Raw genomic sequence first — 18,328 nt, 5'->3', positions numbered from 1 at the left:
CCCACACCAGGTACAGAGATTACTTAAAAATAAAATCTTCAAAAAAAAAAAAAAAATGTGTTACATGCTTGGGAGAAGAAAAAAGATACACAGATAAAGTAGATGAAAGAGCGGATATTGTATGGGAATGTGGAAGACTGGTGGTTGTCCTTAGTACTTGTCACAAATAATCGATTACTTGTGTTATTATCTCTTTGACTAGACACTACATGAAGGCAGGGATCAGGTCTATGCAATTCATTGCCATATCTTCAATGCCAAGCCCAGAGCCAAGGTCATGGAAGGGATTCTACATTTAATGAATTAACAAATGAGGTCAAACAGGAACACAGTAGGTTTAGACTGGGTATAATCCTGAATTTCAAGATCTATCTATTTTCATGGTGATGTGGCACCACGAAATTCATTCTATAATGTAGGGAGAAAGGAGAAGATAATGGTCTGGAGAAGTGAAAGACTGAATTTTGAGGCCGTCAGAAGAATCTGGATGAGTAGTGAAAGGCAGCAGGAGAAGGCCTGTAGCGCCGTGGGCCTGTCAGAGCCCTTGACCCACCGTGTTTGTCTGTTTTCATGCATTTCCCACAATACCTATGACTCTCAACTAGAAAGAACCGCCCCCCTCGAGAGATGGGATGCACCAGAACTGTCTTTTGATCATTTCTCAAACTCCGCATGCTCACTTTCCAAGATGGAGATATCATCATCTCCTGAAAGGTGAAGATCATGGTCTCCCTGAGCCACCCTTTCCGAAAACAGCACAGAATATATTTTAGAAAGTAACAGAAAGATACAGTTGGGTAGGGTAGGATGCAATCCGATTATGAGGGCCTCGAAAGTCAGACAAGTCTGAACTTGATATGCAGGCCCCAGAGAAGTCCTAGCTGTGAAGCCAGGGATAAAAACAGAGCCTCAGAAGATCTGACTGGAGACAGGACACAGGGTACATTGAATCACGGAGAAACTGAAGCTCAGGAGGCACACTGATAACCTCTCTGAACAGATAAAAGAAACATTTCAAATACGTGAGGAAGGCTGGGGGCATAACTGCATTTAGGAGTTCAAGGTAACCTCAAGATTCTGAGATGGGATGACAGGGGAATTGAGGACAGGCTACCATTTAGTATAGAGGAGGGGAGGTTCACTTGGGGGAAAAGGAAGGTTTACGCTCAGACAGGAGGAATTCTAGTTAATAGAAAACTATCCGAGAGCTGTCGAGCAGCCATGTGAAACAGTGTGTTTATCTTATAGCAAAGCCTTCAAAATAACTGAACGCATGAGAACAAGAATGTAAGTAAATAAGGACAGCAGCTTAAGGAACCCCCACGACTAGGAAATGGTAGGCAGAACACAAGAGGAAGATGGAGGAGGAGTTGAGTAGATGGAAAACAATTTAAAAATCAAAGTCAAGGGGTGCATGGCTGGCTCAGTGAGGAGAGCACGCGACTCTTGATCTTTGGGTTATGAGTTTGAGCCCCACACTGGGTGTAGAGATTACTTTAAAAATAAATTATTTTTAAAGATTTTTTAAAAAATTTATTTATTTGACACAGAGAAAAACAGAGAGAGAGAGGAAACACAAGCAGGGGGAGTGGGAGAGAGAGAAGCAGACTTCCTGCTGAGCAGGGAGCCCGATGCAGGGTCCATCCCAGGACTCAGGGACCATGACCTGAGCCGAAGGCAGACGCTTAATGATTGAGCCACACATGCGGCCCTCAAAAATAAGATCTTAAAAAAAAAAAATCAAAGACAAAAATCATAAAGTATTTTCTGGAAGAGGTGGCCAACAAGACCAATTATAACAAAAAGACAAAAGTGAGAAGAACCAAAAACTTACCACATTAAGCTTTTATAATTAGCCTATATGTACCATATTAAGAAATTAGGAAAGATATCCCTACAGACACCATATATGTATTGTCAATTATATATATTATATTATATTATATATATTGTATATATATAATATATATTGTCAATTATATATCATACATTGTATTATGGGCAACAATTTTTAGACTAAGTATCATTAATCCACATTACAAGTCTTCTGGACCTAAATCATATAGAGTGGACATTTCCAGGCTGATAGCCATGATGGCCCTATTGTCTTTGAAAGCCTTTGGGGAACTCTATGTTTGTTATAGCTATGGTCCAGGACAATATACTACCATTAGTAAACAAAAGAAGTAGTAAAATTATATCAGTAAAAAAGCTTTTTGTAGTAACAATACTACTAGTAATAGCACATATTAACAAAGCTCTTAGTACCATTTAAAAGAGGTTAAATCATCATTGCCCGTCAGGCATACTACAAAAGAAACAGGTACAACAAGATACAGGTGCACAGAAAGGCCAAGTAGGCGTAAGAAGTTGACACACTGCATTTCCTGACATTTGTGGGCCTAATTCTCAAACCTACCAGTGAGAGGAAGAGAGCTTCAGCATTCTGCTCTGAAAAAAAGAGGACAAAGGCTAGTCTTCTGCCAAGACTTGGCTCTGGATTTAACTCAATTCAAAACACAGATATGCAAAACTGAGCTGGCCCTATGCTAAGTACCGAATGTTCGAATGTTCGTCTCCCAGTGGTTCTAGCCCCTCTTGGACCTCGGATCCTCCCTACCTCACTTCTTTCAATCTGTCTTTGGTTATAAAAATTCAGACGCCACAGGGAGTTATAAAGAAAATAAAAACGCCCCTTAATCCCATCACACAGAAATCCCATCCCATTACAGACTTTTCCCAAGAATAAAAGGGAAATTTTTTACATAAAATGATACATACATAAAAATAGAGATCTATTTTTTTACATAAAAATAGTGATCTCACCTTAGCCAGAACACAAACTCTTATAACCTTAGGCCATTCGGGTTTTTTCTCCCACTTAACACCTCACAGACAACTTCTCTTGTCAATACAGAGTAACATCACCCTTTCTAACGAGCTGTACTAGTATTCAACTGGCTGCCACACAGTTAATGCCCCCAGTGAAAGAACATGTGGCTGCTATCTTTTCTATTCTAAGCAATGCTGAAAAACTCTATGTGCCCATCTTTTCGGGATTGTCTGATTTTGGGGGTGGGATGAATACCTAGAAGTAGAATTCTTAGGTCAAAGGATATGGAAAACAAAAAAGATGTCCATGCCTCTATGAGTTGATGATATTGCATGGCCTTCCGGGTTCAGGACAGGACCAGGGATGGGGGGCAGAAGGGGATGTGGAGGCTGGAGATGGCAAATTTCACTAAGAGTGGTGCTAAATAAAATAAATTCCTGAGCAGAACACTCGAGGACACACACTCACTCCAAACCCATTCAACTGTACACATGCAGGTTCTGCATACCAACCGTACCTCAAGAAAGATGTTTTAAAAAACAAAGACTACAGGGACACCTGGGTGGCTCAGTTGGTTGAGCCACTGCCTTTGGCTCAGGTCATGATCCCAGCGTCCTGGGGTTGAGTCCCGCATCGGGGGCTCCTTGCTCCCCAGGGAGCCTGCTTCTCTTGCTGCTTCTGCCTGCCACTATGCCTGCCTGTGTGTACTCTTTCTCTCTGACAAATAAATAAATAAATCTTTAAAAAAAAAAAAAAAAGAAAAAAAGAATGTATTTCTCCCAATCACTGTGTCATAAAAATAAAAAAAATAAAAATAAAAAACACGAAGACTACAGCCTTGACCAAAACAAGATACGGGAGGTAAATGCCATCATATTGCCTCTACAACTTGAAACATAAAACAACAGCCTATCATGTTCTCTTACAGACAAAAGAGTATTCTGTAGCTGTAAAATGACACTTCTAAAATATTTCCTCCTATTTCTTAAAGTCACATTTTAGTGTAACAACATTGTGAATAAATAAAAACATTGAACTGTAGACTTTAAAAAGATGGATTTCATGGCATGTGAATTTTAATGTAAGTCTACAGTTTGGTGTAATAAAAGTCAATGACATCATAGGGAACTTCTCTAGGGTGAGGTGAGCAGGGATGGGGAATAAAAAAGAGAAAGAACAAAACTATTCCCTAAAACAAACAGAAGAAAGAGATCCTTTAGTACTTAAAAGAAAGAAAGAAAGGAAGAAAGAAAGAAAGAAAGAAAGAATATCATCAAAGGTTCAATTAAGAATAACTTGATAGGCAGAATGACAACTATATGCCAACACAGCCTCATGTAAGCCAGAACTCGGAATCTCACGTAAGTTACCTTAGGCAATCCAATCTCATGCATGGCATTCAACCACTGAATCACGTTATCAGTATGTCTAAAGTGCAGGCCAGTTGCCTAGAACAAATAAGAGACAGTTAGGCACTGTTGGAAATATTGAAGCAAATACCAAATAAAGACTCTCTTTGCAAAACTTCCCTTATGCGACTTTGCAAGGGCCCCTTAAATTGAAAGTCTATAGCATTATGTTCACATTCCAATCCTAAAAAGTCGAATCCACATCTCAGTTCCCTTCATCTAAGAACCATCTGGAGAATCTGCCTGTGTAACGTGGTCTACAGAACACGGTCTTCAGAATTCAATTATCCTGGATTCAGTCCCCAGCTTGGCTGTCTACTGATGACACTGAGTAAGTCGCTTCACTTCTTTGAGCTTCGTCATCTGTAACACCTACTTCACCAGTTTGTTGTAAAGATGAAATGGGAAAATGTACATAAAGCACTCAGGGTGGTATCTGGCACGTAGAAAATACTCATAAACCGACAGATACCATTAAATATATCAATCAGGGTTTTCATACTACACACACAAACACCCACTCATGTGGTGGACATGGTGTTTGGTGGTATAAAGGACTCATCTCTAGGTCTGCTATTTTAGAGAAAGATTTACTCTCAAGGGGAAGATGGGCAGGACTACTGTTTCTATCGCCAGCAGTCTTCACTCTTGTTTTGAATGTCCTGTTGCCTGGGTGGCTCAGTCAGCTGAGTGTCTTGACCTAGGTTTTGGCTCAGTCATGAGCCAGGGTCATGGGATCCAGGCCCGCTTTGGGCTCTAGTGCTCAGTGGGGAGTCTGCTTGGGATTCTCTCCCTCTGCCACTTCCACCCACTCATACTAGTGCTCTCTCTAAAGATATATAAATCTTTTTAAATTAATGAATGAATGTCTCGCTGCTCTGTCCACACTGTAGAGTGCTCCAAAGAACAGCTCCAGAACTGTCTTCAGAAAAGAAAAGTTTCTCTTTGAGATGTTAATTTTAGTTGAGGACCTGGACCTTCCTTGTTGTCCTTTGAACATAAACATAGAACATAAAAACCTCCTTGGACTCTGTCTTCATCCTTAGCTCATTCCAAGTTCTGGCCCAACTCCACAGTCAACCCGCTTACATCTGCCCTTGGTTTTGCAATCTTCCTCTATCTTTTACACTCATCCTTTTCCAAATAGCTGCTCGTAAGAAAGCTCCCCCACAGCAGATTTTGGTCCTTGTCAACATCTCAACTTGATTTTTCTTTTTCAGGGCCCTGGGCCACAAGAATCAAAGCCTCTCACTGACCTCGATAAATTGGACTGCTTTTCCAATTTACCTCAAATTTTAATGTCACAGAGGGATCTTTATTCCCCCTAAAGTTGCAAGGTTATTGCTTTAATTTGCCAATAGATCTCAGTGCTTGGCTAAAATTAAAGTTGTAATTCCCCCTAGTTACTTCCTCTACCTTCTAAGAAATTAAAAAAGAAAATCATCACGAACCATAAAGATTTCCAGACATACCCCATCACAGGAATTGTATCAAAAATACAGAGAGTTGGGGCACCTGGGTGGCTCAGTGGGTTAAAGCCTCTGCCTTCGGCTCAGGTCATGATCCCAGGGTCCTGGGATCGAGCCCCGAATCGGCTTTCTGCTCAGCAGGGAGCCTGCTTCCCCACGCCCCCGCCTGCCTCTCTGTCTACTTGTGATCTCTGTTTTCAAATAAACAAATAAAATCTTTAATTAAAAAAAAAAATACAGAGAGCCACCTTTCATTACTATACCTGACTTTGCATTATCTTCTCCACTCTCCACCAGGTGTTTTATTTTAAAGGAACACACACACTCACACATATTTCTCAATAACTCTGGGACAGGATAAAGTCCACAAATCTTCTCTGTCAAGTTTAAGGAAATTTAAGCCCCAAGCAAGGAAGGACTCACCTTGTATCTGGTCTGCTCTCGATCGTAAATCTTCTTCAAGGATACCACTTTGGGAGAGAAGAAGTTTCCTAGTTTGGCAAGGTAGACCCCATTCCTAAGCCCCTCCTCCAGTTCTGTGGTGGGAGGCAGGTCTTCCCCGAGGCACGCTTCCATCCACCTGCACGAAAGGGAGAGGACGTGACAACAGAGGAAGGGTCTGATCCCCTCCTTAAGAGACTTTTGAGACTCATTTCCATTCTCCCTGGAGGAGTTTAAGTTCCACATAAGCAACACTCTTTTAAGATCCAATTTCACACACATCCTTGTCCTGACCCAGTCTTAGGAAAAGACTGGAAAACTCCCGAGCAACAAAGCCACCTTCTTCTCTACCCTGCTTTCTTCTGTGGCAGTAGAGCCAACTGGCTCCCCAGCCCCTGACTGCCCAGAAACCTCAGGCCCTAACCCGAGGTCATTCCTGCAGAACTCCTAAGAAAAGCCATGTGTAGCTGACGGGAGCACTTCAGTTGTTCAAAAATTCAAATGTATGTTCTCTTCCAGTTTCAGAATCCACAAAGAATTTCTAGGTCCAGCTTTTAAGGCTGTTTGGGGGTTACATGAATAGTCAATGATCTCAGCTGAAACAGGGAAGGAAATGCAGTAAAAATGAATGTGTGTTTGTCAGAGGTGGGGGAGGAGACTGCATTTCCCCCTAAAACATTTCTCAAGAGATTTCAGGGAGGCTCAAGATAAAACAATGCACATCTGCATGTATTTTCTACCAACATACGTGTAGGAAAATAAAAGCCATTTAAAGGCGATGCTTTGGCTTTTTTTTTTTTTTTTTTGGACAGAGAGAGCCAGAGCGAGAATAGGAACAAAGCAGGGGGAGCAGCAGAGGGAGAGAAGCAGGCTTCCCAGCAAGCAGGGAGTCCCATGTGGAGCTTGATCCCAAGACCCTGGGATAATGACCTGAGCCCAAGGCAGATGCTTAACAACTGAGCCATCCAGGCACCCCGATGGTTCTGCTTTTTTTAAAGACTATATATTTGAGAGAGAGAGACCAAGGGGGCGGGCGAGGAGAGAGTTGAGGGAGAGGGAGAAGCAGACTCCCTGCTGAGCAGGGGCTTGATGCTGGGACCACCAGGACTCTGAGAGCATGACCTGAGCCGAAGGCAGATGTTTCACCAACTGAGCTACCCAGGCTTCCCGTATGCATGTTTATGTAATTCTTTTATTAATAAATTGCTTGAATGATACACAACAGACCTTAGATTTATGATAGTTCTATAAATTGCTACTTTTATAATTCAGAATAGACGTTCTTGTATTAATTCTGACTTTCCAAACTGAGGTTACTGCTCAGAATTTTTACAAAACAGTAAGGAAAAGGAACAATTTCTCTGTGTTTCTCAAGTTCTAAAAATAGTCATAGTATGTATTTAAATAAATACTGGCTGGGGTGTATGCATGGGCCAGAGAATTTTCTCATCATTCCCTATACCCAGTGATAATAAGTTTTTACAACTCTGGCTTTTCTTTCAGGTACTGGGAACTTAAATCACGGCGGTTGGAGGTGGTGAGGGCGGGGGGGGGGGGGGTGGTAGGAGCACACAAATGAGTTTTCCAGAAGGGCTGCCACGGTAGTTAAGACAGATACCAATGGGTAAGAGCTACAAAATCCAAACCTCTGCAAGAGCCCAACGACCAGAAGGGCAAAGTGGAAAAGAATACAGCTCACTGGTATGGAAAAGAGCTGTAGTCCAGGATTCATCTCCTGTTACCAGCCTTCCAATATTTTCTTGCTAAAAAGGATACAGCAAATGGCTCCTGCCAATCCCAGCTCTCAAGGGACAGTGGAACTGTGTTCTCATTAACAGAAACAAGCCTAGAACAACTGCAGTCTAATCCAAGAACAGCCCTTCATCATGTAATGAAGAAAAAATTACTTATTTTCTCCTCAAAACAAGGTAAACACATAGACTGTGGATAAAGAGCACAGCGCAATACTTTTGCCTTGAATGAGGCTAGCTACCAAAGGCGTTTCGGTTCTTCTCTGAGATGACTACATCAAAGTCAAAGTCAAAGGAGGAACCACGGCGTCATCTCCCACAAGCTTTTATCCACGCCTTCCTGAGGCAAACTGCTGTAGAGCAGGCCTGATTAACAGCTAGTTTTGTAGAGTGGAAGAGAATACTTTGCACATCACAGAAATGTCAGGCCAGAAGAAGAAGAGGCAACTGTGATCTGATGAAAAGGGGTAAGGGAGAGCTAGAATAAACAGGCAAAATACAGAAGTGTCTCTCCATGCCCCAAACCCAAAGCTGCCCTCCATATTCCCACACACAGGGTGGGAACCTCTGTCTCACAGAGAGTATCAACGGGTTTCATTTATAAGAATTAAGTTTAAAAAGTAAGTTAAATCGGGACCATATTGCTTTGAAAAATGAAGAGCACTCAGTAGGATGCTATGTTACTCTAATTGTTAATATTAGCTGAAGTAGAGATTCTACTATAGTTCTGAGAAGATTCAACAAACCCCCCTTTCAGTCCTCTACAGCCCATCTGAGATTTCCCCCTCTGCCACTAAACCACAGAATCACAAGATGATAGCCAAGAACTTAAAGCACTTCTAGGGCAAATCCCTTTGGGTTTTGTTTTGTTCTTTCAATATAATAATACGTATTCATTAAAGAAGATTAGTGGACACCTCTCAATATTTTATGAATATTTTCCATGTTATTATATAATTTCTGAAGACTGAGTTACACAAAAATTCTCCAAAGTGCTTAACTGGTCACCTATGTTGGACACTTATGTCACTTCCAAACAGTTTCAGGTATTAAATAATACTGCAAGGAACATCTTTGTGCACAATGTTCTGCTGTATTTAGAATTAACTCCTAAGGAAAGGGCCTTAGAAGTCTAACTCCAAAATTAAAGAAATATAAACATTAAAGAAACTTTTTTTATTGTTCAAAAGCTTGTCCAAAGGCTGTATCTACTTATACAACCCCCTCATTTTATAAGTATAAGGTCTATCTGTCCAAGTCAATTACTAGCTACCGGCAAAGGCAGAATCAATCAGGTCCCTGATTCCTAGTTGATAATCCTCTTCACTAGACCACTGTTACTCTTATCCTATCACTCCAAAAACCTAACAGGGCTGAGCCCCACAGAGCAGAATGAACAGGGCCAAGTTGCAGGTATCCTATACAGGAAAAAGTCTAGTATCTCTCCAGATTCTGTCCACTAAATGGGGTTTTAGGTATTTTAGTGTAAGTTCACACTGATTTTCAACTCAGACACAAAGCTTTCTTATAAAACATAAGCATTTAATTTAGCTTTTTGAATACATTTTATTTTTTTAAAGATTTTATTTCTAAGTAATCTCTACACCAAATTGTGGGGCTCAAACTTACAATCCTGAGATCAAGTCACATGCTCTACCAAATTAGCCAGCCAGGTACCCCTTGCTTAATAAACACATTTTTAAATAAATCTGCATAGATCCCTACCTTACACCATACACAAAAATCAACTCAAAATGGATTACAAACTTAACGTTAAGACCTGAAACCATACACTCCTAGAAGAAAATATCACAGGTAAGCTCCTTAGCGTCAGTCTTGGCAATAATATTTTTGGATTTGACAGCAAAAGCAAAGGCATCAAGAGCAAAAATAAACAGAAGTGGAACTACACCAAACAGAAAGCTTCTGCACAGGCAAAGGAAACCACCAATAAAAGGAAAAGGCAACCTACAAAAAGGAAGAAAGCATCTGCAAATCATGTATCTGATAAAAGGTTAATATCCAAAAAAATTAAAGAATTCATGCAACCGAAGAGCAAAAAACCAAGCAATCCAATTTACAAATGGGCAGAGAAAGTGAACAGACATTTTCCCAAAGAAGATGTACAAAAGGTGCTAAATGTCAGCAAATGAAATGAAATGCAAATGAAAACCTCAACGAGACATCACCTGACACTTAGAACAGTCGTCATCAGAAGGGCAAGAGACAACAAGTGTTGGGAACGATGTAAGAAAAGAGAACCCGTGTGCACTACTGGTGGGAGTGTAAACTGGTACAGCCACTAAGGAGATATGTGGCATTTCCTTAAAAAATTAAAAACAGGACTGCCTGCGATCCAGCGATCCCGACTCTGAGTAAATAGTCGAAGGAATGAAAGCAACTGTCGAAGAGATTATCTGCACTCCCATGTTCACTGCAGCATCATTCAGAATAGTCAAGATAAGGAAACAAGAGAAGTGCCCATCAACAGATGAATGGATACAGAAGATGTGACACACACGTGCACGTGCACACACACCGGTCTATTATTCAGCCATGAGAAAGAAGGAAATCCTTCCATTTGTGACAACACAGATGAACCTGTGGGCGTTATACTTCACAGTATTGCTCATATATAAAATCTAAAAAAAAAACAAAAGAAAACTCATAGAAACACAGTCTAAAAGTAGTTGCCATGGGGTAAAGGAAATAGGGAGAGGTTGCCAAAAGGGTACAAACTCTCACACATAAGAGGATGAGATCTGAGGCTCTATTGTAAAACACGGAGACTGTTGTGGACCACAATTCTTGTGTAACTGAAATTTGCCAAGAGAGTAGAATTTGAACATTCTCACAAAAAGAAAATAAAACCTAAACCTTTCATAATGTACACGTATGACAAATCACAATGTACACGTTATTTCTGTACACGTTAAATATCCCACAATTTTATGTTAATTATACCACATAAAGCTAAAAATTAGAAAGTAAATAAACCTAGAAACGCCTGGGTGGCTCAGTTGGCTAAGCGTCTGCTTTAGACCCTTAGGTTATGATCATAACCCTTTAGGTTATGATCCCAGGATCCTGGGGTAGAGCCCTGCGGCCTGAGGCTCCCATCTCAGTGCAGAGCCTGCTTCTCCCTCTCCCCTTGCCCTTCCCCCAGCCTATGCATTCTCTATAAATCAATGGCAACACAACTTTTTGCCAGTTCTTATGTTCATCACAGAATCCCTCGGGTGGAAATCTCACTAAAGATCTCCTCCTTGGGGCGCATGGGTGGCTCAGGGGGTTAAGCCTCTGCCTTCTGCTCAGGTCGTGATCTCAGGGTCCTGGGATCAAGCCCCGAGTTGGGCTCTTTGCTCAGCAGGGAGCCTGCTTCCTCCTCTCTCTCTCTGCCTGCCTCTCTGCCTACTTGTGATCTCTGTCTGTCAAATGAATTAAAAAAAAAAAAAAAAAAAAAAGACCTTCTCCTCTGCCCCAACTCCTCCACTCCCTCCACCTCCCACTTACTCAACCACTTTCATGCCTGAATGCTTTCAAATCCTCTCATGAGCCTGACTGCTGCTGCTGATGTATAACCAAACGTTCATTTCTGGATTCTACCAGCCAGAAGTTTTTACTAAACCAGCACCTGTTCCCCTTTGGCACCCTAAGCCGCCCTGTGGAGCAAGACAACACATGGAATTCAAAATATAATGTGGCCATGAAGCACACTGGGAGTTATATGCAACTGACAAATAACTGAACTCTATATCCAAGACCAATGATGCATGATACACAATTTAAATTAAAAGAAATATATATAGTACACACACACACACACACACACGTGTATATAACGTGGCCTGCACGGGACTTTAAAAGACCTGGGTTTAGGGGCAGCTGGGTGGCTCAGCTGGTTGGGCATCCAACCCCTGGTTTTGATTCAGTCATGATTTCAGCATCCTGAGATTAATCCCCACATCAGGCTCCCTGCTCAGCAAGGAATCTGCTTGTCTCCTTCTCTCTGTCCCTTCCCCTACTTGCACACTTTCTCTCTCTAAAATATATAAATATATCTTCAAAAAAACAGAGTTAAAATATAGAGAGAGAGACGCGGATTTATAACCTGTCCCTTATCAAGACAGTCACGTAGCCAGTTTCTTTGTTTGTTAAAAAGGAATGACAAGGGGAGCTGAGGTGGCTCAGTGGGTTAAGCCTCTGCCTTCAGCTCAGTTCATGGTCTCAGGGTCCTGGGATCGAGTCCCGCATTGGGCTCTCTGCTCAGCAGGGAGCCTGCTTCCTCCTCTCTCTCTCTGCCTGCCTCTCTGCCTACTTGTGAGCTGTCTGTCAAATAAATAAATAAATAAAACCCAAACTCTTGTTACAATCTACTGTCTCCTTCAATAACTGTAATAGCTACCACCTCAGAACATTCACTAACAAAACCTCAGGTTCTGAAGCTGGGCTTCCTGAAGCACCCTGCCCCACAGTACCCAACCTTATCAGTGGACTTTCCTGTATCAAGCACCCGGAGAAAAGCCCATTAAACACTAGCACTGGTGACAATGACACAATTAGTGTGAAAAATGAGAGTTTATATAAAGGTTTGTTTTTAATATAAATAGATCACAATTCTCATAAATAATAATCTTATCTACCTCTCACATATAGCCTATTTCTATGGAGCTCTGTTTTATACATATTTTAAATCAACTTTTTTTTCTTTAAAGATTTTACTTATTTATGTGAGAGACAGAGACAGAGATAGCGAGAGAGTGTAAGTGGGGAGGAAAGGGAAAAGCAGACTCCCCGGTGAGCAGGGAGCCTGACGCAGGACTCAGTCCCAGGACCCTGGGATCATGACCTGAGAAGGCAGAAGCTTAACCGACTAAGCCACTCAGGAGCCCCTTAAATCACCTCTCAAAAAAACACCTGTCCACTCTGACGGCTACACATCCATTCAGGGCACATTTCCTTTTTCTTTCTTTTTTTTTTTTTCAAAGATTTATTTATATACATATTTATTTATTAAGATTTTATTTGCTTATTTGACAGAGAAAGCACAGGCAGGGGGAGTGGCAGGCAGAGGGAGAGAGCCAAGCAGTCTCTCCACTAAGCAGAGAGCCCGACCTGGGGCTCGATCCCAGGACCCTGGAATCATGACCTAAGTCAAAGGCAAATGCTTAGGGGTACCACCCCGGCACCCCTAAGATTTATTATATATACAGAAAAAGAGTGGCGGGGGCAGAGGGAGAGAGAGAATCAAGCAGACTCCCCGTAGAGCTCGGAGCCCAGTGCAGCCAGAGCTCAATCCTAGGGCCTTGAGATCATGACCTGAGCTGAGATCAGGAGTGGGCCGCTTAACCAATTGAGCCACCCAGGTGCCCCAGGACACATTTCTTTCTTTTTTTTATTTTTTTAAGATTTTATTTATTTATCTGACAGAGAAAGAAAGAGCACAAGTAAGCAGAACAGCAGGCAGAGGGAGAGGGAGAAGCAGGTCCTCTGCTGAGCGGGGAGCCCAATGTGAGGCTCGATCCCAGGACCCTAGGACCATGACCCGAGCCGAAGGCAGACACTTAACTGACTGAGCCACCCAGGCACCCTTGTCCCCTGTAGGACACATTTCTAATAGACTACACCATGCAAGAGCTATCAGCAGCTTGAGATGTGCTAAATGCCTGCAACCACCTTCAAGGAGATCACCCCCAGGAACAGAGGTGATTAAACAACTAGCTACAGTGGGATGATATTTCAACTAGGCTTTATAAGATAAACTGTATTTGGAGAGAAGAAAAATGGGAAAAGGAGACATCTGAGATAAAGCAAAAATGAAGGGCAAAAAGGCACAAAAACAGGAGCGCCCATCTGGCTCAGTTGGCAGAGCATATGACTCTTGATCCCAGGGTTGAAAGTTCAAGCCCCCTATCGGATGTAGAAATTACTTTTAAAAAATAAATAAGTAAGGCATGACAATAAATGGTATATTTGGGGAATGATGAGTTACTGTAGTAGAGATGTATCTGGAGCACCAGGATTTTAATTCTCAGGCAGTGGGAACCACCGAAGTTTTCGAACAGAAGAGTGGGTTGGTCAGAGGAATCCAGTAAGGTCCTTGACTAGGGCAATGGTGGGAAGGGAAAGAAAACTGGTGAGCAATTACAAGGGAAAAACTGACCCCTCCTGACAGCTGGTTAAACAGCTGGGAGTAAGGGCTAGGTGTGGGAGACAATGGCTTTATAGACAACAGGAAAAGAAAAGGGGGGAAAAAAAGCAAAGTTAAGTCCTGACTTCACATCTTGCTAATGACACAGAACATCAAACGGGTTCAAGGGGCCTGGCCGGCTCAGTCAGTGGCGCATGCAGCTCTTCATCTCAGTCATGTGTTCCAGCCCCAAGCTGGGGGTAGAGTTAACTGAAAAAAATTTTAATTTAAATTTAAACAATGGATTAGAGAATTTAAAGAGTAAGATAAAAAGGAGGGAAAAATTACAGATGAATGGTTGTACAATCCTGAAATGGGAAAAGCCTTTTCAAACAAATTTATGGCAGCAGATATAAAGGAAGAGGGAGGGCGCCTGGGTAGCTGAGTCAGTTAAGGAACTGACTCTGGATCTTAGCTCACATCTTGAGCTCCTGGGTTTATGCCCTGTGTTGGGCTCTACAAAAAAAAAAAAAAAAAAAAAGTGAGGAGGGAATAAAGTGGCTACATAAAAAGCAGTTAAACTTCAGGACATTTGGGAGGCTCAGTTGGTTAAGCGTCTGCCTTTGGCTCAGGTCATGATCCCAGGGTGGTGGGATGGAGTCGCACATCAGCCTCCTTGCTCAGCAGGAAGCCTGCTTCTTCAGCCTGCCACTCCCACTGCCTGTGCTCACTATCATGCTCTCTCTCTCTCTATCCCTCTGACAAGTAAATACATAAATTTTTTAAAAAATTAAACTTAAGGCAATTAAAAAAATTTTTTTAGAGAAAAGATAAACTGGAGGGAAAACTCTGCAACATAACAAGAAATTAACAATCTCCTATATACATTTTAAATGCTTGAAATAAATAAAATGACAAGTATTTCCCTAGAAAAATCTAGAAACATAAACAGGCAACTCACGAAAGAAGTAAATGGCCATAATTACAGGAAAAATTCTTAGTCTACTAATCAAAGAAATGCAAATTAAAGTAACAATAACACCATTATTTGGCTATCAGACTGGCAAAGATAAGGAACAATAGTGACTTATTATTGTCCAATACGTGGGAAAACCCCACATTCTCACACTGTTCCAGAAAAAAATCTGGCAACATGTACCATGTTTAGTAAACTTTCAGAAACTTCTATAAAAGGCAAAAGATTGTTTTATTTTAAAAGATGATGTGGTGACTTGTGGCGCGGATGACTAAATGAAAGAGGATGCCAGGCAGCGAGGCGGGGCCGCTGGCAGAAGCAGGCCAGAATGATAAATTCAGGCCGGAAACGTGTTCAGCTCGAAACACGAACAGGACGTCAGGTGGTGACAACCTGCAGGCAGTGGAAACACAAGTCCAGAAAACTCAGGGGGCAGACCCAGCTGGAGACAAGGCGTGAAGAGTGGCACCATGGTGGGGTGGGGTGGTGGATGAGCTCACCAGAGAAACGGACCGTAAAGCAACATATAATACGGCCAGCGGATGCCTGGCTGGCTCAGTCAGAGGAGCATGTGACTCTTGATCTTGAGGGTCACGAGTTCGAGCCCCATGTTTGGTGTAGAGGTGACGTAAATAAATACATAAATAAATAACTTAAAAAAAAAAAGGTCAAGACTGTGCCTCAGAGAACACCAACACCAACACTTAAATGTATTACAAACGGGCTACTAAGGTAAAATGAGAAACATGAGAGAATCGCATGACCACAGGGAAGGAGAACTTTGCTGGAAGCTGGGAGAGGTCACCAGCTTCGATGCTGCAGTGAGACGGATGGCCTAGGGAAAAGGATGTACCAAACACAGAAGAAGGCCATCTGTTACCCCCATGAAGGGGCATCTTAGTGGAGTGGTGAGCAGGGGAAGGGAGATTACAACCAGAAAAGCAAATTCTAGGGGGAACTAGAAACAGCCAAGGCAGACTTCCTTTTCAGGAAGTTTAAGAAGGGAAGAGAAATTGGAGGAATGGAGAAAGGGTTGGTCTGAGGTGGTGGCATGTCCTAGGAAGGCACCTCTCCCTCTTTATGACTCAGGAAGAGGCACTTAATTGCAGGCTGCAAGAAAGCAACAAGTGCTGAGGGGATCGAAGAGACGAGACATAAAGAGCCAAGGAAGAAGGCAACATTCTAAAGAACACGGGGGCACTAGTTATGGAGGAGGAACAGACCCAGTTCTTCCCTGCGTAATGAGGGAAGGAAGTAAGAATGACAATTTACCTAACTAGCCTCTCTGAGCTTCAGTTTCCTGTCCATAAAAACACGGTAGTTGTGAGCATTAACTGAGATGCTATATGCAAACCCACACCCATGGGCCCTAAGTCATGGGCGCTGTGCACCCGTGTTCCACACACAGGAGGACGTGTGTGCAAGAGCCAGATCCCAGGAACACCCAGTACCCTGCCTTCCTTGTCCTGCAGAGAGCATCTGTCAAAGGGACTGCAGGCTGGGCCCTACCCGTTCCAGCCCGCAGCAAGACAAAGAAACCAGTATTCAGAGAACTGGTGCGGTAAGCCCTGAAACAAGCCCAGACCTCCAGCATGCACTGGGAGAAAAGAATCAGGGTGGGAATGTGAATTAGGGGTCTGTGAGGAGGAAACAAGTTGAACGGGTTCTGCTGAGCATGTGACTTCAGTGGTTTCCCAGCTCGGTGCAATACAGAGGGGAACATACCAATGCCGGAAATGACTACTCCAAACCATCGAGATTCGGTTCCTCCAGGAGCCGCTCCTCTGGTCACCACACCCCGCTTGCACAGCAGATACCCCCACATGCCAGGGTTACTCGCTGCTGAAAACGTCCCAAGCTGGGCAGTCTCTTCCTGGCAATCAGGATTTTACTCAGACACCAACATGTCTAAGCACCATTGAGGCACTGGAAACAGCCTAGTAATTTCAACCCAGCATGGTAGGAACACGTCTTAAGAGAAACAAAGGCAGAGTATTCGACTGAGAACTGACCAGCTAAAGAAGGAAGGGCATTAGCGCTACTTTCTCAGAGAGAAGGGCATTTAGGTCTTGAAGGACTATGTGTGGGGTGGGGTGGTGGTGGTGGTGGTCAGGGGGGCGAACATGTCAGGCCAAGGGGAGAGAACGTGCAGACCCTCTGAGGGATCTGAAATGGGAATGAAATGATCAGGGGCACCTGGGCAGCTCAGTCAGGTCTTGAGCTCAAGGTTCTGAATTCAAGCCCTGCACTGGGCACTGGGCTCCACACTGGGCAAGGAGGCTCCTTTAAAAAAAAAAAAAAAAAATGAAATGATCGGATATAACTTGAGAGGTCACTCCAAGCAGTACAGATCATATGGATGAGGAGGTATCCTAAGGGGTGAGGAAGATCGAGGGAAGCACCAGCAGTAATCCAAGAAATGATAAACGCTTGTTTTCCAAGCCCTGCAAGCACATGAGAAACCTTGACAGTTTCTCCTTTAAAAGAAACTTTAGTGCGAATTAAGCCAATTTGAACAGCTGTAAGAAAGAGTGAGAAACAGAAGAGAAACTACTCTTTGCTGAACCAAATAAATTGTATCAAGTCCACAGGCAGAAATTAAATGTTAATGGTTATCTTCTTTCAAGAGCCCCTTTCTTCCTGGGGTGATGGAAAGTACTCTAAGGTAACAACTGCACTATTTGGTCAACTTACTAAATATCATTAAGTCATACATTAAAAAATAGGAGAACTTTATGGCATGTAAATTATTACTTCAATGAAGTTTTTTTAGAGTCCCTGGGCTAAAAGGATTAACTGCGCATTCCCAGAGTCTTCAGATGCGCACCCCAGGGAAACATTACCACGCTGACCTACCAAGCCCTCCATCTCTACTTTACCATCTATCACAAAGCGTGAAAGACCTTTTAACCTTAAGTGGAAAAATAAAATAAATGTTCCAGCTGAGCTGACCTCAGGTGATCCGAAATCTCAGCAGCTGCGGTCACGGCTGGCCGTGAGCAGCATGGGAGAAAAGGACCAGGTGAGAGTCCTCTATGAGGCAGCAGACAGCTAGTTATTTCTTCGCAAAAGCACTTCTCAGTCCTCAGCGCCTACGGCTGCAGCTGCTGGAGCCCTGGGGGAACAAGGGGAGCCTGCAGAACAAGTCATGGGTCAGAAATTTAATTTTCAGATTTAGTACTTAGTGAGAACAGATCACGGAGAGGTTAACTGTCATACTCACTGAGAACATACTCCTTCCCCTCTGAGGCTCACAGTATATTAGGGAAGAGAAAAGTATAAGGCGTTTATAATATATTGTGAAAAGCTATATAAAAAA

The 18,328-nt window shown here is 42.7% G+C and overlaps 1 protein-coding gene across 2 annotated transcripts in view; it reads right to left on the bottom strand.

Moving 5' to 3' along the window:
- IQGAP1 (IQ motif containing GTPase activating protein 1) overlaps nucleotides 1–18,328 on the bottom strand; it is a 101,318-nt gene that overhangs the window by 60,514 nt on the left and 22,476 nt on the right. Inside the window, exons 1-3 of one of the 2 annotated variants that reach the window (XM_032342037.1) lie at nucleotides 16,466–16,503; nucleotides 6,135–6,291; nucleotides 4,204–4,281 (exon numbers count right to left, since the gene is read on the bottom strand). In XM_032342037.1, the coding sequence (XP_032197928.1) occupies nucleotides 4,204–4,281; nucleotides 6,135–6,291; nucleotides 16,466–16,488 (258 nt within the window). In that variant the 5' untranslated portion in view covers nucleotides 16,489–16,503. Of the gene's footprint in view, nucleotides 1–4,203; nucleotides 4,282–6,134; nucleotides 6,292–16,465; nucleotides 16,504–18,328 lie in introns of those variants that run through there. The other variant, XM_032342036.1, reaches the window with a different exon arrangement.

The sequence above is a fragment of the Mustela erminea genome, chromosome 5 (assembly GCF_009829155.1).
Source record: "Mustela erminea isolate mMusErm1 chromosome 5, mMusErm1.Pri, whole genome shotgun sequence".
In the NCBI taxonomy this organism is placed as follows: domain Eukaryota; kingdom Metazoa; phylum Chordata; class Mammalia; order Carnivora; family Mustelidae; genus Mustela; species Mustela erminea.
This window is presented reverse-complemented; position numbering and strand designations above follow the sequence as displayed.